The sequence below is a fragment of the Meles meles genome, chromosome 1, assembly GCF_922984935.1.
Source record: "Meles meles chromosome 1, mMelMel3.1 paternal haplotype, whole genome shotgun sequence".
Taxonomy (NCBI): domain Eukaryota; kingdom Metazoa; phylum Chordata; class Mammalia; order Carnivora; family Mustelidae; genus Meles; species Meles meles.
In genome coordinates this window covers 22,916,476-22,944,168 of record NC_060066.1, presented here as the reverse complement: position 1 = coordinate 22,944,168, position 27,693 = coordinate 22,916,476, and the positions used below count along the sequence as shown (strand labels likewise).

General features: G+C 38.3%; 1 protein-coding gene across 2 annotated transcripts in view; it reads right to left on the bottom strand.

Moving 5' to 3' along the window:
• Positions 1-3,267: 3,267 nt before the first annotated feature.
• The window catches only part of EIF3H (eukaryotic translation initiation factor 3 subunit H), a 107,017-nt gene continuing 82,591 nt past the window's right edge, over positions 3,268-27,693 (bottom strand). Inside the window, exons 3-8 of one of the 2 annotated variants that reach the window (XM_045978336.1) lie at positions 18,708-18,875; positions 17,028-17,127; positions 15,621-15,770; positions 7,299-7,419; positions 4,952-5,125; positions 3,268-3,498 (exon numbers count right to left, since the gene is read on the bottom strand). In XM_045978336.1, coding sequence (XP_045834292.1) covers positions 3,445-3,498; positions 4,952-5,125; positions 7,299-7,419; positions 15,621-15,770; positions 17,028-17,127; positions 18,708-18,875 — 767 coding nt within the window. In that variant the 3' untranslated portion in view covers positions 3,268-3,444. The remainder of the gene's footprint in view (positions 3,499-4,951; positions 5,126-7,298; positions 7,420-15,620; positions 15,771-17,027; positions 17,128-18,707; positions 18,876-27,693) is intronic. The other variant, XM_045978326.1, reaches the window with a different exon arrangement.

Here is a 27,693-nt window from a genome sequence, read left to right as displayed (position 1 = left end):
CAAGCGGGGGATGGTGGCTCCTGAAAACCATTTCTGCATCTATGGATTTTATCCCTAAAATCACGATTGAGGCTTCGGTATAGCCATTGTGGATTCTACTCTAGGGCCAACCAGGTTTAAGGTACATTAGAGTCTTTTTTCTACATAAAAAGAAAGCTCAAGGCAATGGGTATTAGGTCACAGCTGTTTGCTCCAGCAAACAATAAATTCCCAGTAGCTCTGGCTCCCCAGCCCCTCCCTCCCTGTCTCAAGTAATCTGGCGCCAGATCAATCCCTGTTCCAAACCATGCAAAGAGGTTCAGACTAGTTTGGGAGTCACCACACGGGAAGCCAGCTCTAAGTCCTCTGCTGCAGTCTTGGCTATGCGATGCAGAAACCACACACTGCTTTTCTCTCATCTTTGTAAACACTTAAGCAACTCAGGATCTTCATCCCTCCCCTCATTATTTATCTACTAACTACTGTCACAACAGAAGGAATCCTCTGTTAGGACAGACCAAAGCACCGTCCAAGGCACGGGGGACTTGATCAGGCTCTCTACAGATGGGCACTTGAATCATTTGCTGAAAGAGAACCCAAAGGCCTTTGATCTGACCCCAGTTTAGTATTACTTCTTTAAATACCCTTGGCCCATTTCTATGACTGGACCATCACAGAAAAAGTTGCCAATGAGATTAAGGGGAAAAATTAATAAATGTCATATACTTAACATGAATGAGAAATGTTTACTATAAAAATGGAGTTTAAAACTCAAATAATTCTTTCCTAACACACCAGAGTTCAATGCCTACAAGGTTTGAAAGTGAAGGATTCACTTGGGGTTTTCAAAGACTGTTACAAAAATACAGTGTGAACAATGTAACAACATTTTAGAAGACACTAAAATTGGAAATTTCAAAGTAAGTATAACCACATCTCAATTTCCAAGCTTCTAAAAATGGAGAAAAAGTTCTTTTAGTTTACCTCAGTATTTAAAAATCAGGTTATCTGGAGCAGCCTACAGATTCTCTCAGGTATTTTCAATTAAGAATAATGCTATGTCTTCCAGAACCTTATAAAGCATTACCAATGATTATAGGGTCAATTTCAAGTATGTTTTACTGTTCCGGTTTGTCACATTTAATTTTCCATTAGATTAACATGCTAGCTTTTTCTGTGTTTTTGTTCTTGGATAAGTGAATGATTTATTAGACCCGGTACTCAGCTTATGAGCTTTTCTCATTTCAACTTGAAGAAACTGCAAATATTTATAGAAGATGAACCATACGTATTTGTTCCTGAAAAATGTCAGAATAAAGCACTCAAATCAAATGCCGAACAGAAGCTATTCCCTAACACTACATACTGTGCATTTAATTTCCACTGACATGTTTCCCTAAACAGTTTTTCCCACTACAGTAATTCCTGACCCAAAAACTCCTGAAATCTTCCATTAAGTGTGCACTCGCATATTACTCTGAATTACGGGTCCCTCAACAGTCATATGGAACTTAATAAGTAACCACAACTTTAAAAAATATAATTGAATCCTGTTATATTCATCTTACACACCATGAAGAAATAGCAATTATGTTTGAACTGATTTTCCTTCTCTTTTGCTTCAATGGTGTTCTGTTTAACTCACAACAGAATTCCAAATCTAGGCAATTAGAATGCAAGGAAATAAACCAACAGAGTATACGATCCACAGGGACAGAGACCAAGACCGGTTCTGTCTATCAATACATCTCATCTATGTAACACAGTCACACTCAAATTTGTGTTGATTCAAATAAGGAAGCACTATGGGTGGGAGTACACATCAGTGTAACCTTCTTGAAGGCAATTGAGCAATAATGGTAAAAAGCCTTAGAATTTTATATACTCTGACTACTCAGTCTATTTCTAGGAATTCATCCTAGAAAAATTAATTCATGTGAGCGAGTATCTGAATTCTAGAATGGTCAAAGGTCACAGCTTTTTAAAAGCAAACCCTGCTAACAACCCAATATCATGAATAAGAACTCAAGAGTGTAGTTCTCACTGTAGTACGTACTGGGCATCTCTTACTTAGCAACCACTGTTCTAGTGCTTTACCCCAATCTTCAATAAACTGCAACACTCATACCCACCCTACAGGATAATACACTTGTCCCCTTTTCTCATCTCATTTGGATGAGGGGAGTGAAGCACAGGGAGGTTAAGAACTAGTTTAAGGATACCCTAGGGGGAAAAGAGTCAGGTTTCAATCCAGCTGCCTGATCCCAGAGCCCCCATACTACTTCCAAAACAAGGTGTGTTGTGGGGGGGGGGGATTTCTCAGCTGCCCTTACCCCTTATCCATTCCTTCTGATCTTCCTATGGGCCATGTCTTTAAGGTAAAAATCACAAAATAAAAGTCTCACAGGCACAATCCACAGCTACAGATCTCATTGATTTTGGTGTCACAAATAGCAGGATTTTTGATTAACTTTTTAAAGATTTTATTTATTTGAGACAGAGACCGAGAGAGAACACAAGGGGCGGGGGAAGAAGCAGACTCCGCACTAAGCAGGCAGACATACACAGGGCTCGATCCCAGAACCCTGGGATCAAGACCTGAGCTAAAGGCAGATGCTCAAACAACTGAGCCACCCAGGAGCTCCTTGACTGCCTTTCAAATACTAAAAATTAAAAAGGTCTTTCTCCCTTCAGTGTAGTACTGTTCTTAAACTGTTCTTTCCCTAGTTACAAACTTGATGTCAGAACTGTATTTCACTGTATGGAAAAGATAAACTAGAAGTTCTAACTTAAAATACACATACACACACACACACACACACACACAGAATTTCATTTTCAAATAAAATAAGGCTTTTTTTGATGAAATTTTCTTTTTTAAAAATTCTAGTGCCTGATTAATGACCTATGAGCTTAGGGACTGGCTGACCTTCACTGTGGAAACGAAAAGGCAGAACGACAAGGAGCACGTTACGCGATTCCAGGCCTGGGATGAGGGTTGCCTGGGCAAGCACATGAAGCCTGGGCTTCCATGGGCACTAATCTGGGAGCAATGAAGTGAAGAATTCCCCGTAGGTGCCAGGGCCACTCGGTCCGGGGTTAGGACAAGCAGGACTGTATGCTGAAAAACGGGCGCCTCACAGGGAGCAGCAAAGGTGATGGAGCCTGGAGGTCTGACGTTGATGTAGCTTCTGGTCAAATCTGTTTAATCTTTTGTAGGTAAACAGTATAAGCAAAACAAAAATAAAAAGCTAGATACAATATATGTAAAATCAAATGAGCAAGCAGTCAAGGTTGTTTTATTTTTATTTCATTATTAGCTAGAAAGACTTTTCAATTGGCAAGTGTAATTTCTTCCAAGAATTGCCCCAATGTGATCTCAAAAGTCCATGTTAACTCCTTTTCTGGAAACTTCCTTTTCTCAGTTGTTGTATTCCTGAAGAGCCTGGGCCATGAAGAGTTTGCCTAAGTTTTGGGCAGTGAACTCCTTGATGTTCTGGCAGTAAGTGTTAATCTGGCCTGTGCATTTGGGAAAGTGAGAAAGAGAGTCACAATGTTCCACAAATTATAAAATGACCTAGAACACTAGGCAAGCAAGAAAATCAGCATAACACACATTCACGAGAATTTTATGTTCTTTTGTTTTGAATCAAGAGTTTACAGGAGTCAATTCTGTTTATCCATACCCTTATAATAAAGAATGCAAATTCGTTGGAAAATAAGCTATCTTCCGCTCTTGGACACATGGAGACAGAAGAAAAAGACAGCAGTTAATGACATACTGGCTATCAATCAAAAGGTACTGGCCGCGGAGCTCGGACGCACGCTGTACTAAGTGAGAAGCAGTGCTGGCTCTCTTCAGCCAGGTACAAAGGAGATACCGAATCACAGAGCTGCAAACAAAATGACCCACTTGACCCTGATGTGCACAGTCCAGTAGTTTTCAGGCTGTGCTCTGGAGATATGAAAGGTTCCTTTGCTGACCCAAGACAGAGCAGAGGCAGAGAGGCCCCATGAAAAATGGCGTCCATCACTGCTTTTTAAGTCTTAAAACTAATGATCTAATCTGATGCAACACTTATGCAAGGTATTTTGTATATAGAATTCCGCTTGAACTGGACCTCAAGTAAGGAATGTGCCTCGGTTACCCAAATATAATTGGTATGTGTTCTAGAATTTGTGTTAAGAATTTGGAATCTGACCCCCTCCCCGCCCATATACACACACACGCATGCACACACACACACACACAATGAAAATGTGTAAATAGAATTGAGAAATGATGGAATATTAGCTTTTCTTTGAGTGGGATTTTCATTCTAAAAAATCTCTCACAGGCAACCGGCTGATTTAATCAAACAGTATTTAACATTTATACAGAAATAAGGTTATCACAGTTAAATAAGAGCAAAATCAAGTCCTAGCATAAGAAACAAGACTCCACCACTGAAGGCAGTGTTAAATGGCAGATCCTTCCAGAAAAAGTATATCCAGAACTGCATCCCTATTGCTACAATATAAGTCAAAGTAAGGGAAATCCTTTTCCTCCAGTCAGAAAACCCAATTCAATTCCAACACCCACATACAGACGTGGGCTCAGTGCTGGGTTGGAACATGAAAAATAAGCAGCTTGAGTTGAATGATCTTCTGCATTATGGAGCGTAAATATTTCTCCCGGGCTTCTCTGAAAGATGACTCGAATAAAACCTTTCCACTTTAGAAAGTTTATGATGCCATCTCAAAAATGTTTAGATAAACACAGAGTAAAGAAGCACTGAAAGGACCTTAGAAATAACAAAGACTGACAAATTCTTAAATTTCAGAAATTATAGGTGCTAGATTCAAATTCATCATTCAACCATTTTAAATACACTAGCTTTTATGATGTATTTTTCTGTTTATAAATCTCTCCTTGTCTTCTGCTTCCTAAGGAATAGAGGAAACTAGCCACATTCGCACTGGCCAACAATACCTGCAATGAGCAGAGAATCCATCCTGGCAGGAGGCTGAGGGGGTTTGAAAAGTTTGGACAGATCCTCCTCAGGCAGCGGGGGTTCCCCTCGACTCTGGCGCTGCATATTCTCCTGCTGGCGACGCTGCTGATACTAAAATTCAGAGAAGAAATGATTTGCTTATTTTTCCCTACCTGAGGAGAAAAAACAAGACCTCCATCAATTCTGCAATCAGCAAAACGCCACTGCCCTGAATTCCAACCTCAGTTTTATAAATGGTAACCCACGTAACTCCTCCTTCTAAGAAGTTAATAAATACGGCCACAAAGACAATTTCTTTGTCGGAAACTCCAGTGTCACTCTGAGCTCTAAGAGTCTACAATGATACGGAAAAAGCAAACTGGTTACGTGGGAAACTGGGGGCTTAAAAGGCAAAGATTAGTGAGTGAAGGGGAGCGATCTTACCATTTATGACAGGGCAGATGGGCAGATGACAGATAGGGCAGATGACAATATTACAAGCACGACTCACCTTAACTGTAGTAATGAAGTAATTAACCACCACACCGGTGAATTTTTTCAACTTCATCCCTACTGACCAAAATGACAATAATGCCGGCGATGTTGATACTGTAACATCATCACCACCATCACTGTCATTATTAAAGTAGTACCCACTTCGAATCAGCACTGCTACTAGCTCTATAGCTAAGAATGAAGATTAGCTTAGATAATGCTTCAAAAACTGTCAAACTGTGGCTTCCTAGGATTCTCCGAAGAGAAGGTGGGGATATATCCATAGGTATGGATCAACTACAAACTTATTGAGCAAATTACAATCAAGAGGTAACACGTACAGGTCGCTTACAATGGCAGAGGGAAAATGCCACACACAGAGCCTTAAAAGGTCAGGTAATGAGATGCCAAAGTAGGCTAGTAAAACATTTAAGTCCTTGGGTTCCTGAAGAAGGGGATTACCTTGCTTTTGCAAAGATGTCTATGCGCATTATCGGGTTTGAGGGTAGAAGCTGGACATAGCTAAAAAGGGTCATCAATGGTGTTGGTACATATAAACATCAAATGCAGAATTTAAGACATGTAACACTAGTTTCCAGAATCAACTGTCTCACAGGTGACAGATTTTCAATTTGCTACTCCAGGCTGCATCCTTTCCCTATGGGAAGAAGCAGTAGGAAAATGGAATCAAGCAAGGTCTTTCTGTCCTTTCCCCTACTACCCTTTGTAAGTTTTTCACTATTGCCATCTTCACCACCCATGCTCTTTTCAGTTAAAAAGTATATACACTTTATAGATCTATATGTGTTTTTTAAATCCTAAGTATGGTAAAAACGAAGTACTCTAAATTTCACTATAGATGAACATTGATATTTTAAAAAATTTTAGATATAAGAGTCTCAGAGCCGGTTAAATTGTAGTTACACTGAGAACTGTAGAGTTAACAACACCTACTTTAAAGTACATTTTCATGAACACACAGTAGTCATATACAAATGCTTTCACAGATAAACATTCTGGAATCAACCTATCTATGAATCAAATGCTGTAAGAACACTTCAGAGCAATACAGTCCAAAAACAATATTCCAGGAACTGTGAAAATCATTTGGCCTTCAAGAAATATGAATAAAGGAAAGGTTAAATGGCCACAGCTGTATATATGTGCCTATGAGAATATTCAGGTAGTTCTAGGGTTTTTATCTGTATTATACTATCTATTTCACAGCAGTTGGTCTATTATTTCCTATCAAAATTGCTTGCTCTTAATCACAATTGCTCAGTTCTTCAAATGAACTGAAGATTGCTAACTACGCTGCAATGAGCCACTACCAAACCAATTATAGTTAGTAAAGAAATGAGCTGTGACACTCCAGAATCTCTTTTGCCCGATTTTCTCAATAAATGTATCTCTTATTTGCATAACACTGCCATCGCAATCTGAGCTTAATATACCGGCTCTCTTTAAAAAAGGTGTTTTTAGGGCGCCTGGGTGGCTCAGTGGGTTAAAGCCTCTGCCTTCGGCTCAGGTCATGATCCCAGGGTCCTGGGATCGAGCCCCGCATCGGGCTCTCTGCTCAGTGGAGAGCCTGCTTCCTCCTCTCTCTCTCTGCCTGCCTCTCTGCCTACTTGTGATCTCTGTCAAATAAAATAAATAAAATCTTTAAAAAAAAAAAAGGTGTTTTTAAGTACAACTTGGAAAGAATATGTGGTAATAAATTAAATATGATAGAGTTACTAGTTAACAGTCAATGCTTTATCAAACAGGACTTTGATCATGTTGAAGAAAACTCTAGAAGCACCATACTTAGAAATGAATTCTCTGTCTTACAGATTTTCCGGTAACACCAACCTGATGTTTCTGCTGCTGCTGTTTACTCGTGTTCCTCATATATGTGTTATATTTAACTATATCTTGGCTCATTTCATCCACTCTGTCCATCAGCAACTGTAGATTCTTCCCCAAATGGTTGCTGAAATGTAAAGTAAACATGCTGACACGTCAGACTTTAAAGCTACAGGTCTGCCACCGCTCTGAACACTTCTGAGATACTAAACTGATTTGCCATTTGCTACAAGAATGAGAGCACACATCCACATAAATGCAAAGGGACAGGAAAGAATGTGAGTCAGCTTGTTATCAAACTTTTCATTCTGAACCCACCCCTGTAGCCACCAGAGTATCCAAAATAGCTGAGCTTCTTATTATCAGAGCACACATATATCAGAGTAGAAGCTGTTAAACATATCTAGCAGGTTTTCTATAATGTGTATTTTCTCAACAACGAAGTTTAACCTAAGCTCAGTACTCCTGCACCCTTTTCCTTAGCACCACACTCTCCCCAGCTGTGCTCCAGAGTATTTAAATCAGGAGCCATGGAAAGACACTAAGACTTCTGGTACCTGATTCCTCTATCCAGCAGTTTCTAAAAGAATAATAATAGCATTTTTTCTGCAAAGTCAAATGAAGAAAAAAAGAAAATAAAAAAACCTCCTTTCCTCTTGCCCTTCCTAGAATCTACAGTATAGTCATTCACACTTCTTTTCCTCTCCAGAAAGTTCTCTTGCAACTCATTTACCAAAATCATTTTATAAAGGGATATTCACGGTAGTGCAATGACCACCGTATTCATTAATTTCTGCCTACAACTATCTCCTACCATGGTCAAACCTGCTACTACAAATCTGTACTCTAAAAAGAACTAGTAAACAAACAGTATTCACTCATTCATTTCAAGTAAGTATTAAGCACCTCTTATGTTCTGACTTTAGTGTTAGCAAACAGAGAAACAATAATGAATGAGACATTCATGGCCTCTATCTTCACTGAGCTTACAAATGATTGGGAGTGGGGTGCCTGGGTGGCTCAGTGGGTTAAGCCCCTGCCTTCGGCTCAGGTCATGATCTCAGGGTCCTGGGATCGAGCCCCACATCGGGCTCTCTGCTCAGCAGGGAGCCTGCTTCCCCCCCCCCCACGCCTGCCTCTCTGCCTACTTGGGATCTCTCTCTCTGTGTCAAATAAATAAGTAAATAAAATCTTAAAACAAAAACAAAAACAAATGATTGGGAGTGGGGAGGAGAAAAAAGGTAGAAAAACTTTAGTAGTACGGCTGCCCTATCTCTTTCCCTTATGGAGAGGACAGGCTGAATGCAAATAATTAGAAGGAATCAGCCAAGCAAAAAAGTATTCTAGGCAGAAGACAGCATCAGCACTGAATGCCTGAGATGGGCAAGAACCAGGCAGATAAAATAACGTCTGGTATGGCTGGAGCACAGCGACAGGTTACAGAAGTCAGACAAACACAGATGGGAAGCCATTAGCTGCACCACAAAACACCCCAATAACAGTGTGAATGAGATCCCTTGACTCCAACATAAATGGTGTCTTTGAGTTGTATGTGTTTATGATATATTTTGTCTTAAATTTTAAAAATGACCACTCTGGCTGCTACGCACAGAACAGACCGGAGAATAGAAACCAGGGGATTAGTTAAGAGTCTATTGTGAAATTAGCAAGACAGGAAACAACATGTGTTGGAGAGGATGTGGAGAAAGGGGAACCCTCTTACACTGTTGGTGGGAATGCAAGTTAGTGCAGCCACTTTGGAGAACAGTGTGGAGATTCCTGAAGAAATTAAAAATAGAGCTTCCCTATGACCCTGCAATTGCACTGCTGGGTATTTACCCCAAAGATACAGATGTAGTGAAAAGAAGGGCCATTTGTACCCCAATGTTTATTGTAGCAATGGCTACGGTCGCCAAACTGTGGAAAGAACCAAGATGCCCTTCAACGGATGAATGGATAAGGAAGATGTGGTCCATATACACAATGGAGTATTATGCCTCCATCAGAAAGGACGAATACCCAACTTGTGTAGCAACATGGACGGGACTGGAAGAAATTATGCTGAGCGAAATAAGTCAAGCAGAGAGAGTCAAGTATCATACGGTCTCACTTATTTGTGGAGCGTAACAAATAACATGGAGGACATGGGGAGATGGAGAGGAGAGGGAGTTGAGGGAAACTGGAAGGGGAGATGAACCATGAGAGACTATGGACTCTGAAAAACAACCAGAGGGTTATGAAGGGGCGGCAGGGGGGTGGGGGGGTGGGAGGTTGAGGAACCAGGTGGTGGGTAATAGGGAGGGCACGTACTGCATGGAGCACTGGGTGTGATGCCAAAACAATGAACACTGTTATGCTGTAAATAAACAAATAAAAATAAATATTAAAAAAAAAAAAAGTCTATTGTGAGTGCTGGCAAGGATGTGGAGAAACCGAACACCCATACGCTGTGGTGGGAATGTAAAATAATGGTTAAGATGGTAGACTTTATGTTATGTAAATTTTAGCTCTACTTTAAAAACTACATGCATACACACACATTCACAAGCACACAGAATCTACTGTGGTATTACAGAGAGAACAGTGGTGGCTTGGATGAGGATGGTGGCAGTAAGCATGGGAAAGCATGAGAAAAATGGGCAGAAAGGAAAGAGAAATCAAGGCTGACTCCCAGGTTCCTGGCTTGAGCATGCCAAATGTTGGTTATGGCATTTACAGAGAAGGGACAGGCTGAGGAAGGAACAGACTGGGACCGCTGGGAATAATGAAAGTAAATCCAGTTACAGTATGATCCTAAACGGACAGTATCTGTAACCTGGAGAAAATTAGCAAGTTTTGGCTCTTTCTTAAATAGCAGAAAGATACAGAAATGGGTGTGTGTGTGTGTGTGTAAATAAATGTACCCCCTAATCTCAGGTCTGGCACTATCTTTATAACCTTGGCCTAATGACTTAATCTTTTCTTCAAATGTTTGACTTCTTTTATTTTTATTTATTTATTTATTTATTTATTTATTTTTTAAAAGATTTTATTTAGTTATTTGACAGAGAGAGAGATCACAAGTAGGCAGAGAGATAGGGGGAAGCAGGCTCCCTGCTGAGCAGAGAGCCAGATGCGGAGCTGGATCCCAGGACCCTGAGATAATGACCTGAGCCGAAGGCAGAGGCTTATTAACCCACTGAGTCACCTAGGTGCCTCAAATGTTTGACTTTTTTAAAAAAGTGTGGTTTGTTTGTTTTTCAAATTCAGTTTTCATATTTTTCTTATTCCATTTTAATTTTGTGAATCATTTTTTAACTTTAAAATATTCCTTTTTCTTTGGAAACAAGATTAAGTATTGTTTCTGTTTTTTTCTAATTTCTTTTTTTTCTCCCCTTCTAATTTCTTAACAGCTTGATTTTAACTCACCTCTAATTAAGTGTCTGGGCCGATGGTAAAGGTAAGCAAATAAAATGATTTTTTTTCTACCAAGTAGCTAGTCAAATGTCCAGATCCACTGATTATATAGTGACACTGTGTTCTAAACACCTTGTGGTCTAAATGCACTCTTTCAATACACTCTATTGAGGACATACGTACTTTGCTAGTCACTCTGTGTCTGACACTAAGGATTAAACTATGTGAGACATTGCTGCACTCCACCCGTCCTAGTGAGAAGACAGGAATGCACACAGATCAACACCACACAATGGTGTCATTGCTCTAATAGAATGGAATCATGAAATATAATCTGGCAGAGCCAGATGAGAGTTTCCAGATTATCTGCTGGATTTAGAGTTTTTGAAGAGAAGCTAGAGACAAGGAAGGTAGGAGGGACATTGCCAGACACTGGGTAAAGGCAGTGTGTTTGGACACTTTGGCATGAAAAGCATAATGCCTTTGAAGAATTGCACAGAAGGGCAGGACTGGGAAAAAAAAAGAGCAGTGAAACTAAGAGGCAGACAACAGTCATAGCACAGAGAATCCTGGAAGCCAGGACTAGAAGTTTGAATTCTATTCTAAGGCCAATGGGGAACCGGCCCAAAAGTTAAGCAAAGGAGTAATATGATCATACAATTTGCATTTAGCAAGATCACTACAACAAAAGAGGAAAAGGTTAAAAGCAGGAAGTTAGGAGACTGTGAAAGTAATCAGGAATAGAAATAACGAGGCCCTTGCCCTATGGTACCAAAAGACACAGATATAAGATGAAATCACCCCAGAAATGTACACACGAGAAGACAGACACTGAGGAACACTGATCTTCAGGGATGAGCAAAGAGGAACCTAACAGAGTTGCAGCTGCACAGACTCCAAAACAAGATATTTCAGAAAAAGAGTCATCAACATATCAAATGTGTAAGTGTCTACAACACCCAGTAACACAGTGATAAAGTCATCCTTTGTGACTTCAGTGAGAGCTCTGACAACACAGAGTAGATGGAACACTAGGAAGCCTGACTATAAAAACAGATGAATGCAAGGTGCCTACATGGCTCAGTCGGTTAACCACCCAACTCTTGATTTCTTCTCAGGTCATGGATCTCAGGGTTGTGAGACCAACTGGGTCCTGCATCATGAGCTCTACCCTCAGTGGAGTCTGCTTAAGACTCTCTCTCCTTCTTCCTCTGCTCCATAACACCACCCCCACACTCACTCGCATGCACTCTCTCTCTCTCTCAAATAAATAAATGAATCTTTAAAAAAAAAAAAGTGAGTATGAACGAAAAAGGTGAGAGGAAATGGATAAAACTGGTATGAGGTCAAAAAGTGCTTTTTTTGGTAACTTTGTTTTTTAAGATGAGGGAGACTTATATTTAAACATCCTTATTCTTGAGAGAAGTGTGTTCAAATATTTAGGGTTTAAAAGTCACATCAGGAATTTACTTTCAAATGCTTCAGAAAAGAAAAAAAAAGTGACGCACTTATGTGCATAGGCAGAGAGCAAGTACAAATGTGGCAAGATAGACCACGGGTGACTCCAGGCAAAAGGTTTATGTGTGTTCATCAGATTGTTCTCTTTCAATCTTTGTGCGAAGTTGAACATTTTCAATTTTTTTTAACAGGAGAAACAAGTCCAAAAACCTCAAAGAAAAGAGCCAGTATAAGGAGAGCAACTGAAGGTATCTTAGGAAGGAGAGTGGAGAAGAAGCCAGCTGTATCCTGAGATGGCCTGATGGACAGGAAAGGGACAGTCTTAAGGAGGGGCACCAACCCTTTCCTTTCTATCAATGGAAGAACTGAGGCCCAGAGAGCTAGCAAGAAATGCTATCATTACTATGCAATTACTTGTTAAATAAGTCACTGACATGCTGAAGTGCAGAAGGAATTCAGAGAAGAGAAAGAGGACCACAAACCCTACAAATGCGTGATTGGGTGGGGGAGCGGGGAAAGTAGTAATGCTGGAGAAAATCACACAGGAGCGTTAATGCAAAGAGAGAGAGATCTATTACTTGTTCCCACACCTTAACTCCTGGAGACTGACTACTCTGATGACAGCAATGAGAAAGGTCTACTAGAATAGAACCTGTCGATCTACACCAAAAATGTCCTTAATATATAGTACTATCCTTATATATTGTTAAATATATGTAATTAGTGAAAGAACACAACAAGCACAAGATACGTGGCCTTTGAACATTTCATAACATTTTTATTACTACGATGTTCTTCAAAAATATACACAATAAGGAATACTCAAAAATTTGTACAACAGATCTTGAAGGGCAAAAGGAATGAATACCTATTTCAGAGATAAGATTCACAGGAAATCAGGTCCATTACCAGGAGCAACTTTATGGGGATCTTTTCAGTGCCAATTCAGCCAGAATTCTGAACCAGGGAGTTACTGTTAGGAGTCTCAATAATACAGCCTTTTCTTTTATTGTCAAGGAAACAAAACTGAAAAGCAGCTCACTTAAACAGATGTGAACCAAGACATGCAGTGAGAAGTCTGCTCTGGCTGTAGTATCAATTTATCCTTAACACAGAATGCCCACCCTCAGTTTACTTGTTTAAAGAGGAAATAAAAACAGAATTGTTTCTTCATGTGCAAAAAGCTGAAGGCTTGGATAACACACTTTAAAAAATTAATAAAGGCTGTTATAAAACAGCCATTGCTTAGAACTTCCATGCAATAAAATTAAAACCAAAAATAAAAAAAATTTTTTAAATGAACGGAAATGTAGTATGTTTTATTCACAGGCTAGAACAAACATATCAGGTAAACCAAAAAAGTGGTATCCAAATACGGGTTGTGAAAAGTAAGACCAAGCAAAACTTGAGGAGCTTCTTGGGCATGATTTCTGATGTGGTTGGTTAGAAAAAATTTTATAGCGACAGGCCTGACTACCATCATGCTATTGATGTAAGAATTTAAAATTTGAAGTGCGCCTGGGTGGCTCAATGGGTTAAGCATCTGCCTTCGGCTTGAGTCATGATTCCACAGTTGTGAGATGGAGCCCTGCATCGGGCTCCACTCAACAGGAAGTATGCCTGAGGTGCTCTACCTCCCCCTCTTCCTTAGCCTCTTCCCCCGCTTGCATGCTCGCTCGCTAACAAATAAATAAATCGTTAAAATTAATTAAAATTTGAGATGTACAAAGGTGATATTTCCATCTTTTAGAGGAGGACTCTCAGTCTGATGAATGTAATAGCCCTTCACTATAGGTACTGCTTCAGGGCTGCTGCATTTTTTTCCTTCCAGCAGGAACACAAATTTACCTTTTAAATTTCACATGAAAAGGAAAGGGCCCCTCTTTCTATTTCATAGAAAATACAGAAGAATATAAAAGTTATAATAAAATAATTGTCTAGATCTTAATTGCTATTGCAAACTGGGAACATCCTCGTGGTTATTATAAATGCTGTTTTGGACAAACAGACACTACAGACCGGCTCATTGGCAACTGAAAGCACAAAAGGGCTATACTTGTTTTGCATGCTCAATACGCTTGGGAAAAGCTGAAGGCATAAATTATATAAGCAAATGCTTTCAGGTAGTAAATTTAAAATAATTGTGTAACTATATATACTTAATATATCAAATTGTAACCTTGCGTGCTAAAGAATGTTCTTGGTGCAATGCTTTAAATACAGGTGTGCTGAGTGTTTGTAAAAGCAATAAAGAAAAGTATGACCTTCTAAGAGACAAATTAAAGGACTATTATGAATATATGTTTGCAGTCAACAGTACACTCTTCAGTGCCAAATTAGCCTCGCAAGCTGGCTGTATCACTTAGCACTCTGCTTACCATGCAGCTTCCATCTCCTTCCTCTGTACAGACTGTCCAGGGGCCCTATGATGGATTCATGCAATACAAAGGGGTACTTCGAGCATGGTCCTACCCATCCCAGAGCACGGAGAACAATACTGGGCTTTCTGGTCCTCCTGGGTTTACCCTACTTGTCTTATAACAAAGAAGTGCAAAGTTTGTATGTTCTTTTGTAAATTAAAGAAAACTGATAAACAACAGCCTCTATTCCAAACTGGTTGCTTAAGAAAATACACCTTTTTTTGGTCAGTTATCCAAAAAACGCATATAGATTGACTACCTACTCTATTTAATTTCATTCTACAGGTCTGCTGCTAGCACTCTCCCACTACAAAGAAATCACTAAGATCAAGCTTAAAGGGCACTTAAGAGGAGCTATATAGACGATTCTGCCTATATTTCTGTTAAGAGCAATAAATGCTAGGAAAGGAAATATTAATTCCATAAAGGAAATGATCTGTTTGGAATACCTCAGTCACTTTACCAATACAGTAAATAATATCCAGCAATGAGATAGCTAAAGCAGTCACAATGGAGGAAATTATGTCAGCCCTGTCTAAGACAGCAAAAGCCAATGTCAGGTTCAGAAAATTCTAATTTCAGTTGAAAATCCACGTTGGAAATTCACTATTAATAGAGTCTGCATCTGAACAAGGCAAGTGCCACCAGTAAAACAAAGAAGCATTTTCGTATTTTTCCTGAGTATTACTAAATATCTGGACATGATACTATAAGCTTCCAGGCACAGAGTACAATAAATAAAGCTAAGCCCCCATGAAACCACCCCCCCCCCCATGGGCATTGGCCTTATCAAAGGGAAAAATAATACAGCAAAGGCATCAGAGGGTTCTTACAACAAGAATTATTAGTATTCAAATACTGTTCCACTTTGTCAGTCTGGTCTTTTTCCTGGGATCTTAGCAGGGCTGGACAAATACTACATGTCATTATATATGTCTCAAGAACCTCAAAATGTACTTGGGCAATTCTTTTCTTGATCCATGGGTTAAATTCTAAGTGAAAGAATCTTTTGTAGAAAGTGATTAAAAAAGGACTTTACATTAGGGCCACTTACCTGCTAGCAAGACTAAGCAATTCATGTTTATCTGCTACAGCTGACTTCTTCTCAAGCTCCCACATTAGGACGTTGATCAGATGTGAATTTTTAATTACAATCGGCACTTCTTCAAACATGTGCTCAAAGGTGATATTTCCCTTTTTCAATCTGTGAAGCATGTTAAAAATACTTTAGTCTGATGGTCAGAAGTAAGTGTTAAATTGACTATTTCATACATTTTCCCTAATTACAGGCCCTCTCCAGGATCTTTGTTTCATTAGCACTCTTTAAAAAAGAGAAAGAAACTAGTTTTACAGAGTCAAGCATAAGTCGAATGATTTGAATAATACTGAAAACAATCCAAGTTTGAGCTATAAAGCCCAGAAAACAAGATTCTTGGCAGAAGAAACTATTCTTCCTTTATAATCAGGTATCTTCAATATTTCCCTGATACTAAAATGTAAATGTCGTGGGAAGTTATGCTATGTAATCTATTTCTAAAACATTTAAAATAAATAGCTAGAACAGAGAAATACTTCAGTTCTTGGAAAATTCATTTTAAAAGCCTACCAAATGAAAATTCATTTTAAAAGCCTACCAGCCTGAAATTAACAACTAGCAGAACACTCACAGGATATCCTATATACAATGGTTCGGAAGACAGCAAGGATACAATTTCTCATTAGTTTAGTTCTAACTATCACACCCAGGAATTGTTCATGAGTTAGCGTTTAAAATCTTTTGCATCTTAATTTCTTTAGAAGCTATTGGACACCAGCAAAAAACTGTCTGCCCTACTGACATCAAAGCCATTAACTTTAATTTAATAAGAAATCAAAATTTCCATAATTAACAGAAAATGAAAGAATTCTGAACTTTTAAAAATTTAACATAAATATTCCAATGCCATCATGTAAGATCATGAAACAGCTTTACCAATTAATTCCCTGCATACCTATCACCCATAAAATTTCCAAAATGCCACGTTCCTTACTGATACCTTAAAATGTTTACCTCCTTCCCATCCCCGCCCCCATGATGAAACAGGCGCTCAGAAAGACAGACATACAGCTCATAATCATCCTGACAACAGAGCTCTCACAGTCTGACAGCCGCCGGTCACTCATCCCACCTCCCTCTATTTGATCATTTTTTTTCTTCAAATTCAGCAGCTAATTAATTCCCACTCCAACTGAATTCACCCCTAGTGAGAACAACAGATGAGACATTCCATAAAGAACAGTTTAAACATGGAAAGGGAGAAATCAAGTGGCACTCAGCCATGCGAAAGACTTCTACCGTCCACATGGCAAAAGCATTACCACACCACCAGCACCAAGGATTCAATAAATGTGGCAAACTAAAATCTTAAAAGGAAAACAGGCAATGCTTTACCATACGCCTCATAGGCCTCCAAACACTTACGCTTCAGGAGAAAAATCTTTCTCTTTACAAACTTCCATCAGTTTAGGAGTCAGTCTGTATGCTTTCAGCGAGAGAGACCCTTGAGCAGTTTTTATGGGATCTCAAATAAAGAAAAGAGAAAGAATTTACTAACAATTTTGTTACTGCCCGTGCTTTGCTTGAATGACACTGGTTCGAGGCATAGTGACACTTATCATACAATTGTTGCAAAATGAAGATCAAAATAAAAGATCAGAACTCAATCTGAAGCAGATTAAAACCAGTATAGCAAATAGTTAAGTGAAAATGTCGGAACCCTATCACCCTACTCGAAATTGATAGAATAACTTCCTCCCTAATGTAAAAAAAGATTCAAAATGCAGTTATTTTCAAATCTATTTGTCAGCCTGAACCAGAAATCTTGATGAAAATTAAACATCTCATATGTTCTAAACACCTTATATTCATCTTGTATAAGGAGAAAAAAAATACTAATGAATATTAAATGTGAAAATACACTGCATGCATTTGTGTAGTTCAGTCGACTAATTTAAATGAATAGCCCTGTGAACGACATTTATCCATCCTAGTAATCACTGTCCAAATTTTTTAGTTAAGTGCAGCGTTGGTGGTATAGTGGTGAGCATAGCTGCCTTCCAAATTTTTTAGTTAAAACAGCTTCTACAAACAAAATGACTAAAAAGTGCTATCACAAAAGTGTCTTTTTCGTTTCAGAGAAATTCATTTTTTCAAAATAGCTGTTTACACACTCCATGAGTAAGGGAGCTCAGCACTCGCGGCATGATAACGGCTCCGGCATGCCAATACTCGCCTAAAACCTGTGTTAACATTCATGTTGTCTGAAACTTAACACAGTGAAACTTTTAGCAATAGGTGATAAAATGAAAACCAAAATAGATTGAAACAAGTGGAAAATTCATCAAGGTCTGATGATGCAATGTTTCCAGCCAATATAAGTACACTTTAACAACTTGTTCTTTACTGTAATCCAATTGTTAACATACTGAAACAATTTTGGGGCAGCTCATAAGATTGATCGTATTCATTAGTATTTTTTCTGACAGATACTCAGGACGTTACATTTACTTCTCAGCTGGAAACTATATGCAAGTCTGCCAGATATGGCAAACTGTGAGTGTTTGGGGAGGGGGAAGGCTATAAAGCTGTTAAATTGCCTACAGTTCTGATACAGCACAGAACATCTGGTCTGGAGAGCTTGAGGAAACACCATTAAACAGGCCGAAAGAAAAAAATCTTTGTGCTAAGAAACAGTCCAGGTTTTGTACGCTGCTGTCAGAGGTATAAAAAAAACTTGGCACACTGTATTATGATTGGTCAGTCACGTACAGAGCCAGACACTCTAGCAATTGGGGTTTGTTAGACATCTGGTCTAGTTCCACCAGCCCCTTCAAATGAGGGAGGGGAGATGGAGGAATAAAAATGAAGCAGCTACTCCAGCATTCCAAAATGTACACATCAGGGCTCTGATAGCAAGAAAAATAAACAGAAAGAAGGAAACCCTGTCTAGACGTAGCTGCTGCGGAGGCTGCTGCAGAAACAGGGTTGGTATTTACTTGAAAAGGCCTGCCAGGCCGCTCTTAGAGGCAGAAAGACAGAAAGCAAAAATAGTAGTAATAACATTAAAGGAAGAAAAGAATAATAAAGGAAACTCCTACTAACCGTAAATGAGAACGACAGATTCTTCAATGGCATGCTGGTAACTGAACTGCGAATCCAGGAGTGCTCGGGTGACGAACGAGCCATAGTACGTGGACTGGTACCAGCCCACGTGGAGGTGGTCGATGTTGACATGGCGAAGGCTGCGCATCATTTCCATCTGATATTGAACTAGATGATAGGGAGGAGGGGGTAAAAGAAAAACCATTTAATGATGCCACAAATAGTAAAAGAGAGCCTTTTGGGAAACAACTTTTTACACAACTATTTATTAGCTAAAGGGAAGAGGTTTCCAGATTTAAAATTCATTCAGTTCACATGTACTGAAAACGAATTTAAGCTTTCAAATCATTTCAAATCACTGAAGCTTTCCTTTATTCATTAATGAAATAACATACTGTAGAAAAGTTACTAAAAACACAGTAATAATCCCTGTTCTAAATAAGAAATTATTTATTAAATGTGGTTTACCCTCCCTTCTTTAAACACTTAAAAATAGTAAATGTTCAAGAAAAAATTTATATAATTGCTAAACTAGTTGCTTTTAAGACATTTCATTTGAATTAGTAAAGTGAGAATACTTATCAATGTCTTCGCCAATACAGTTTTTAGAACTGAGAAGTTAAAATCACCAAGAAAATGAATAGGAAAACAATTAACTGCCACATTAGTTAAACATGAACAGAATACAAAATGTAGCTGATTTAAAACAGAAGAATTCATTTTTGCCTTCATCTGGTGCCCCCTGCTGCATATGCTAAATTTTAAAAAGAATTCTTTTTTCTTGTTTGTGTGTTCTTTTCTGTTAAGTAACAGATATTAGTTTTTCATTGGAGTTATAGGTTAATCACCATGAAAAGGTTGAAAGACTTTTACTTTCATCAAGTTAATGACTATAATGTATATTAACTTAAAGCAATATTACTAGAATAGGTGCAAACTGAGACTATGATAAATAAAAGATTTTAAAAAGCAATATAGCCCAATAATGAGTAGCAAATATGTAACAGAGGAGAAAATCCATAGTCAACAGAATGTCCAAATTATTTCTATTATAATGAATGTACAACTATGTGGAGTAAATATATTTGCTTAACTTGGAATCTAACCTTTAATTTTTAAAACTCTTAATCAGGTTTTAGCAAAAATAAAGTTATAAAGGTCATTTCCTTGGTTATAGCACTATGGTTTTATAAAGCAAACAAGACTCAGGATCATAAAGTACAAAAGAACCTCACTCAGATGGTCACAATCTTATTTTTAAACATTTGTTACTGGGTGAAAATATTATAAATCTGCTTATTCCAAGGAAGGTTATATTTCTAATAATAAATATGGTAGCCAACTTTTCAGCTATTCAAGTGTTTGGTTTTTTTAGTTTTTCTTCTTATATACAATATGATGGCCTCAAGAAGCAGCAGTAGAAAAATAATATGATAATCTTCTATCAATTACCTTTTATCTTGAATTTTTATCTCTCTAGGACATAACAGACCTCCTTCCCATCTAGCTTAACAGATTCATACATATCAAACACATAAACATAGTTTGAAACCATTGCTATGGCCTCTTTCTGCTTTAAAATTCCCTCTGTTAGTAAAATCACCCATTAAATCACAAGTTAAAAAGGAGCTAGTACAATTCATTTTAAAGGAATAGGGAGAAGGAGATGGGGAGAGATTACCAAGCAACTGACAGCACAAACATGATTTTACAGAATGATTTTGTTTTTAAATCAGTATTTCCAAACTATCTGCCAATGTACAATTTAGGTATAATATAAGCAGAAGTTAGATTCAATTTGCAACAGTAGGAAAAAAGAAGACTTGGAATCTTGAGATATAGGTTCTCATACTAGCACTTAAGATTTTCCCCATGAGGAATCTTGCTGTCCAGTTAATGATCCTTTTCTGATGCTCAGCCTTCCCATCTCCAGAAAGACCAGAGAGAACATCACAGTCAAAATGTTATGACTCCACAGTGTTCATCAAATATGCTAATTATAAGTAATAATTTTTCTAGAGGCTAAAGCAGAGGCTCCAGCATGCATTAATACTTAAAAAAATGCATTTCTCTGGGAAAAAGACAGCAATCTTACTATGTCTCTCCCCAGTCTGCCTGAACACAATAGATTTTATAATAGCATTTTCAGGATGCAGGAGGTAAAACAAACTCTATGAAAATGCTATTATAAAATCTATTGTCACAAACAAAATTATTTCTTACAATTATATAATTATGTTATATGATTATAATTTATATAATAATTATTATATAAATAATTATTGTAGCAAACAAATTCCTTCTTTACCCAGAATCTTATCTACTTTACAGCCTCTTAGACAAGAATGAAAATGAAGTTTTCCTCTCAGCTAGAAAGAGGCTAAGGGATAGGAGGCTTGTCACTCTATGGGAAATACTACTGCTCCAATGTATTTACTTCTTAAGAACTGAGAAGTAGATAAGCTTGCAAGCCTTTAATAAAAATTTATTCTTAAGGTTATGAGTTTTCATATGACCTAAATATGGCAAATAAATATTTAAAATGTAAGGGGCAGGAAAAAAACAGCTAAGTAGATAAATTGCTTCTAAAAATCTATAAGGCACTGGAATTTCACTATTACACACACAAAAAAAGGCCAGGGCCTATTCTATGTGAAATGTCCAGATATTCTCTATTTTGGTTTGGACTTACCACCCCAACTTCAAAAAATTAAAAAACACAACTTAGGGGCGCCTGGGTGGCTCAGTGGGTTGAGCCGCTGCCTTCAGCTCAGGTCATGATCTCAGGTCCTGGGATCGAGTCCCGCATCGGGCTCTCTGCTCAGCAAGGAGCCTGCTTCCCTCTCTCTCTCTCTGCCTGCCTCTCTATCTACCTGTGATCTCTCTCTGTCAAATAAATAAATAAAATCTTTAAAAAAAAAAACACACAACTTAAGGAATGTCCTCTCAGAGGTATCACACACAGAAACAAAGGATCTTAAAGGATTGCAAGTGTTAGGGCGCCTGGGTGGTGCAGTCGGTTGACCATCTAACTGTTTGGTTTCACTTCAGGTAGTGACCTCAGGGTCCTGAGATCGAGCTCATGTCAGGCCCCATGTCAGCTTCTATGCGGAGTTCCATATAGGGCTCCACACTTAGGACAGTGGCTGCTTAAGATTCTCTCTTCTCTCCCTCTACCCCTCCCGCTCATACTCTCTCTAAAATAAATCAATTTCTCTTTAAAAAACAAAAAATAAAAGAACTGCAAGTGATCTGTTAAAAGATGAGCTTCAAAGTAAAGACGGGGCGCACTGAGACCCAGTCCTCCCAGGACCATTCATATGAGCCTCCAGTAAGTGCACAGTTTGAAGAGATAAGTTTAATTCAGTAACAACAAAAAACAAACAAAAAAAAACAAAAAAAAATTAAGTGATATGTTTTTCTATTATATATACGCTGAGGAAGAAAAATAAAACCTCACAGCCTACCAAATAAATTGCTTCCTCTGTAGACTTTTTGTTCTGTGTCTTCCCTTTTAATGGTGACAAATATGTGTGACTTTTATCTCCCTTCACCCACACAGTGTTTCCTTTCTTCCTCCTCCAACCTAGGTTTTCAAAAAACACAAAACCAGGGGCACCTGGGTGGCTCAATGGGGTAAGCCTCTGCCTTCGGCTCAGTTCATGGAGCCCCTAATAGGGCTCTCTGCTCAGCAGGGAGCCTGCTTCTCTTCCCCCACCCCCACCCCCGGCCACTTGCCTCTCTGCCTACTTATGATCTCTGTCTGTCAAATAAATAAATAAAATCTTTAAAGGAAAAAAAGAAAAAGAAAAACAAAATCAAACCCTGCAAAGGTATCCTCGCAAATCTAAGTAAGGATAAGAAATGTACCGCAGACTACCCTATTAAAATGGTCTCAAAACCACATTCTGGCAGCTACCACCAATCAAATGATCTGAGCTGCCACACCAACTAACTCCTACTTATTTACCCTCTGGCCTATGGAAGACACAAGGAAAAAATCAAGAAATGATGATGTCCCAGTAAATTTTACCGAGGAAATAAGGAACAACCACTGGAGATTCTAATCTCCCAGGTGAATGCCATTGCTTTTGTGGCTATGCCAGTTTTTTCAGGAGTTATACTGGGGTGGGCACTTCAGGCACATACAAGAGACCCAATTTAGCTACAACATTAAGGTAACAGGGGAGGGGGGGGAAGCTCATGCCTTCTGGAAGTAGCTATGAGGATTGAGGATGCCTTGTCCCAGTCCACAGGTTCTGGGTGAGTGGGAGGTAGAGCCATATTTGCTTCTCCTGCTCAGCTGGACTCACTTGAGTGGGCTGGAGTTTTAACAGGAGGGCACAGAAGATGTCCTAGGCATCACCCTTGTCTAGGGAGTGCCTCACACCTCAAAACTCATGAGAATCACAGCAAAAGAAACAAAAGGAAAAAAAGAGAAGGAAAAGAAAAAATAAGGGTCCTTGATACGAAATACCACAACTCCCTCCTGTTGAGTTAATGCAGGTCAATGAAGTAAGAAGCAAGCATTTCCTGGCATCTTTGTAGAGTTGGTTCAGGGTTAGGCACACTTAACTTTTATTCTAAAGTTCTGATATTTAACAAAAAGAAGCCCAAAAGCAGGAATTTCAACCAACGATATTCATTTCTGAATTAATAACCAAATATTCCTGGGGGAGTTCCCAAAGATGAATAGCAAGAGGAAAAACTGTTTTGGAAGGGACTATTCTTTTTTTTTTTTAAGATTTTATTTATTTATTTGACAGAGAGAGAGATCAGAAGTAGGCAGAGAGGCAGGCAGAGAGAGAGAGGAGGAAGCAGGCTCCCCACGGAGCAGAGAGCCCAATGCGGGGCTCGATCCCAGGACCCTGAGATCATGACCTGAGCCAAAGGCAGCGGCTTAATCCACTGAGCCACCCAGGCGCCCCTGGAGGGGACTATTCTTAAATCATGGTCATATCCAACAGGAGGGCTCAGCTCAGAACTGTGAAAAGTTCAGGAAATAACTTTTTAATTTTCAAGCATTCTTAGTCTAAAAAGCAAACACACTACTGACTGAGGAGAAACAGTGCACAGCCAAGTCAGGATCAGGAACAAACTGGTAGTTACTATTAAGCCAACTCCAATTACTAACACAAAAGCAATACTTAACATGCAGCTGAGGTGGTGCTACAAAATTAGGAAGGATTATAAAAATGAGCTGAAGTTTCATAAATCTCTTCAACCTCGACAATTGTCTTCATCGGTTAAGCCTCTCCCAAGCAAAGGAGAGGCTGGTTTACAACACTGAATAACTGTTCAAAGTTTGGCACCGGTATATTCATATTCACTTTTTCCAGATATCCTCTTTGCAAAACAGTCAATTTTAAATTGCCTAGAGCTAAAACTGTCTTAACTGAGGCAGGCTGCCCAATAACTATTCCTTTCAAAAATCCACCACAATTTGTTAGGTTTTCTCTTGTTTTTATCTCCAAATATGAAAACACTGAAAATAATATGTTGTTTTATATTTAAATATTGTATCTGGAGTTACACTGGCAAACAACAAAAAAAGCTTAAGTTCTGAGTTCTCCTGAAGATCACTGAGAAGGACAAGAAATTAGAAGCTTTTAGTTCAGTAGAATGATTAACCAGCATTATTTCTTCTTCAATTCCTCACCCTCATCTTTAAAATCTTCTTTTTTATTTTATTAAGTGAGCCTTACTGAAACAATTTCTCAGTGAAAAACAAGAACAAAGAATTACCACAGTTGGCTAGGCTGAGATGAGCTGAAGGCAGAAAGTTAAAGCTGTAGCATAGTCCAAAACCCGAGATAATGTCTGTCAGATTAGAGGGGGGTGGGGGGAGTGTTTTATAGATGTATTAGGGAACTTTTAAAAAGACAAAGCAACCTAATTTAAATTTTAGAAATTAAAGACAATTTAACAGACATATGGTTTCATTTAATAACTTAATACTGTATCGACTAAATCCAAATTATTTTAAAATAAATTATGACAAAATTATATAAAAAGTATACATATATATAGCCTAGAGAGAAAGGGTAGAGCTAAACACCAGGAGAGAAACTAGCACTTAATGAGCACTTACTACGTCAGACTTCCTGTGAAGTGGTCTACATATGTTATCTGACTATTTCTCACAATAACTCCAATGAGCTAATCACTGTTACTGAAATCCACTTAGAAAAACTGTTTACCACAGCTTGTAAAGTGGCAGGACTCAATCTGACTTCAGACACTCTGACCTCAAAGCCTAGGCAACTACGCACTTAAAGAATTTCACCTCTTCTTACTGGTAGAGTGTAAATTATTTCTGAGTCAATACTCAGTCAATACAGTGTATTGTGTGTCAATACACACAAACACAACAGAAATATACAATTTCTAGGTTTTGAGATAACACAGCTTGTGCATGTCTGACCACTAAATCAACCAATAATTTAGCAATACCAGTAAGAGTTTAAGTGATAAAGCTACCTTAAAAGATTTGTAAATGCGCCTGCGCCTGGGTGGCTCAGTGGATTAAGCCGCTGCCTTCGGCTCAGGTCATGATCTCAGGGTCCTGAGATCGAGCCCCGCATCGGGCTCTCTGCTCCACAGGGAGCCTGCTTCCTCCTCTCTCTCTGCCTGCCTCTCTGCCTACTTGTGATCTCTCTCTCTGTCAAATAAATAAATAAAATCTTTAAAAAAAAAAAGAACAAGAATTAAAAAAAAAAAAGATTTGTAAATGCTGAAGTGCATAGTTATCACAAATATGTAATCAAACTCCTAAAACACTGCTATGTTACTATTTGAAACTTATGCTAATACTACTTTGTAACTAAGAACTGGTTTAGATCACAGATGACTTGCACAAACACATCAAGGGAACAGAGACCAGATCTAGCAGAGGTTCTTTGCAGCAAAGAAACCTACTAAGTCCAATCAAGAGATACAAATGGTTTTAAAAGCAAACAAACAAGCAAAACCCCACAACTCTGAAACAAATCAATGATTTCTACAAACATGACAGGCAAGTGGAATATATCAAAATCTCCTGTTTTAGCTCGAGGGCTAACCTAAGTAGGACTTTTAAGTAAATAATTACAAGCCTCTTTCCCAGCAGCACCGTGGGACACCAGTGAACACTGACAGGCTATGAACTGTGAAGGCTTTGCCTCATTATTTAACAAGACAACTATTCTGTGCTTTCCTCTTCATATCAGACTTTCTGCCAAGCTGCACATACGTTTCAGGCAGTGTTCAAAGCTAGTAGCAGATGTAGATTTAAGCAAACAGAATGTGCATTTGAAAAAAGACTTAAATAAGAGTCTTCTTTGGGTGGAGAGAACTATGGAGTACACATTTCTTAAAACTTCTATATTTTCTTCACCCGGTCTGTACATATATTCATTCTTTTTTCCAATTAATACATCTGTCATTAAGGCCACCCCGTGAATGCTTAAGGATTTTGGTAACAGTTCATTTTTCACATTAAGTGCCTGATATATATTCTACACTACCTAAAAACTAATTTGTTTTATTTTAAAAGAAATAAGAAAATACTGCCTTCCTTAATCTTACAGAAATATTTGATAGTTCATTTGTCCTGAGTGGTTTAATTTCTTCTTTAAAGTGTTTATGAATTCTGACAAATTTCTTCTGAATGCCAAGCTGAAGATAAGGAAATGGGGGTGGGGGGCAACCACTCTATCTTTTAAAACTATTAAGAGTTTGAAAATTAGGGGAAATCAGGTTTTCTGAGGTTTTAATGTTTCTCAAAAAGTATTTTATGAAATAACTGGACTCTTTACAGAAAATAGTATGTATATCCTATAACAAATTCATATTGCTATCTTCTCAACCAAATCATGAAACATAGCCAAGAGATCTTATGTCTTTGAGGTTATGAGATTTAAAATATATGTAACATTAATGCCCTTGGTCATGAAAACACATGCAGGTAAGTGGATGATAGACAGTAACTAATAAGGTAACTATAGGTCATCTGAGATCTGTTTATACAAAGTGATCTACCTGGACAGGACCAAAGGCTAGAGACCTCTTTAACCATCACCGTAAGAACTCTCTCCTGAAGAGCAGCCTACTGACCACTGCTACCTCTTGCTACAATTAAGAGGATGATATGTTAGAAGATCAAAGGAGAATCTCTGGATTTAGAAAAATCATTATTTCATACTTGGTTACAGGCTCTTTCCTGAGGACAAGTAATACCTCTGTCATATTTACAGCTATATATATCAGGTACTAGATTAATACTGGCCCAAAATTAAGTACTTAAAGTAGTCATGAAAAAAAAAAAAAAAAACCAGAATATTTCAAAAACATGATTGTTAGTAAATGTACTAGAGAGGTCACAATTATTAGTAAATTACATATGTGTGTGTGTGTGTTTAATTTTATAAATATATATATGTATCTCCATGTTACTATGTCCACAAAGGACATGAATTAGCTTGCTTTAAAACACAAAAAAATCGGGTGCCTGGGTGGCTCAGTGGGTTAAGCTGCTGCCTTCGGCTCAGGTCATGATCTCAGGGTCTGGGATCGAGCCCCGCATCGGGCTCTCTGCTCAGCAGGGAGCCTGCTTCCCCCTCTCTCTCTCTGCCTGCCTCTCTGTCTACTTGTGATCTCTCTCTGTCAAATAAATAAATAAAATCTTTAAAAAAACACACACACACAAAAATCATCGGAAATCAAGACTAGGTAAAATATAAATTAGAATACATAAAGCAGAAATTGCAGGTGAGGCAGAGACCTGAACAAAACAAAGTAAACCACAGATATTTTTATTAAAATACACAAATTTGGCTCTAGGCATTCTGGCAATCAGAGCATTAAGGGAAACTTGGTCATTTACATTATTCAAGGGGTTTGAAAAAGATCAGATCTCAAAGTCAGTAAGACTCTCCCCAGTACTTATCCCTAATACAAAATTTTCATGTGGGGTTTCAAAGCAAAACTAGTATGCAATTTTTTGAGA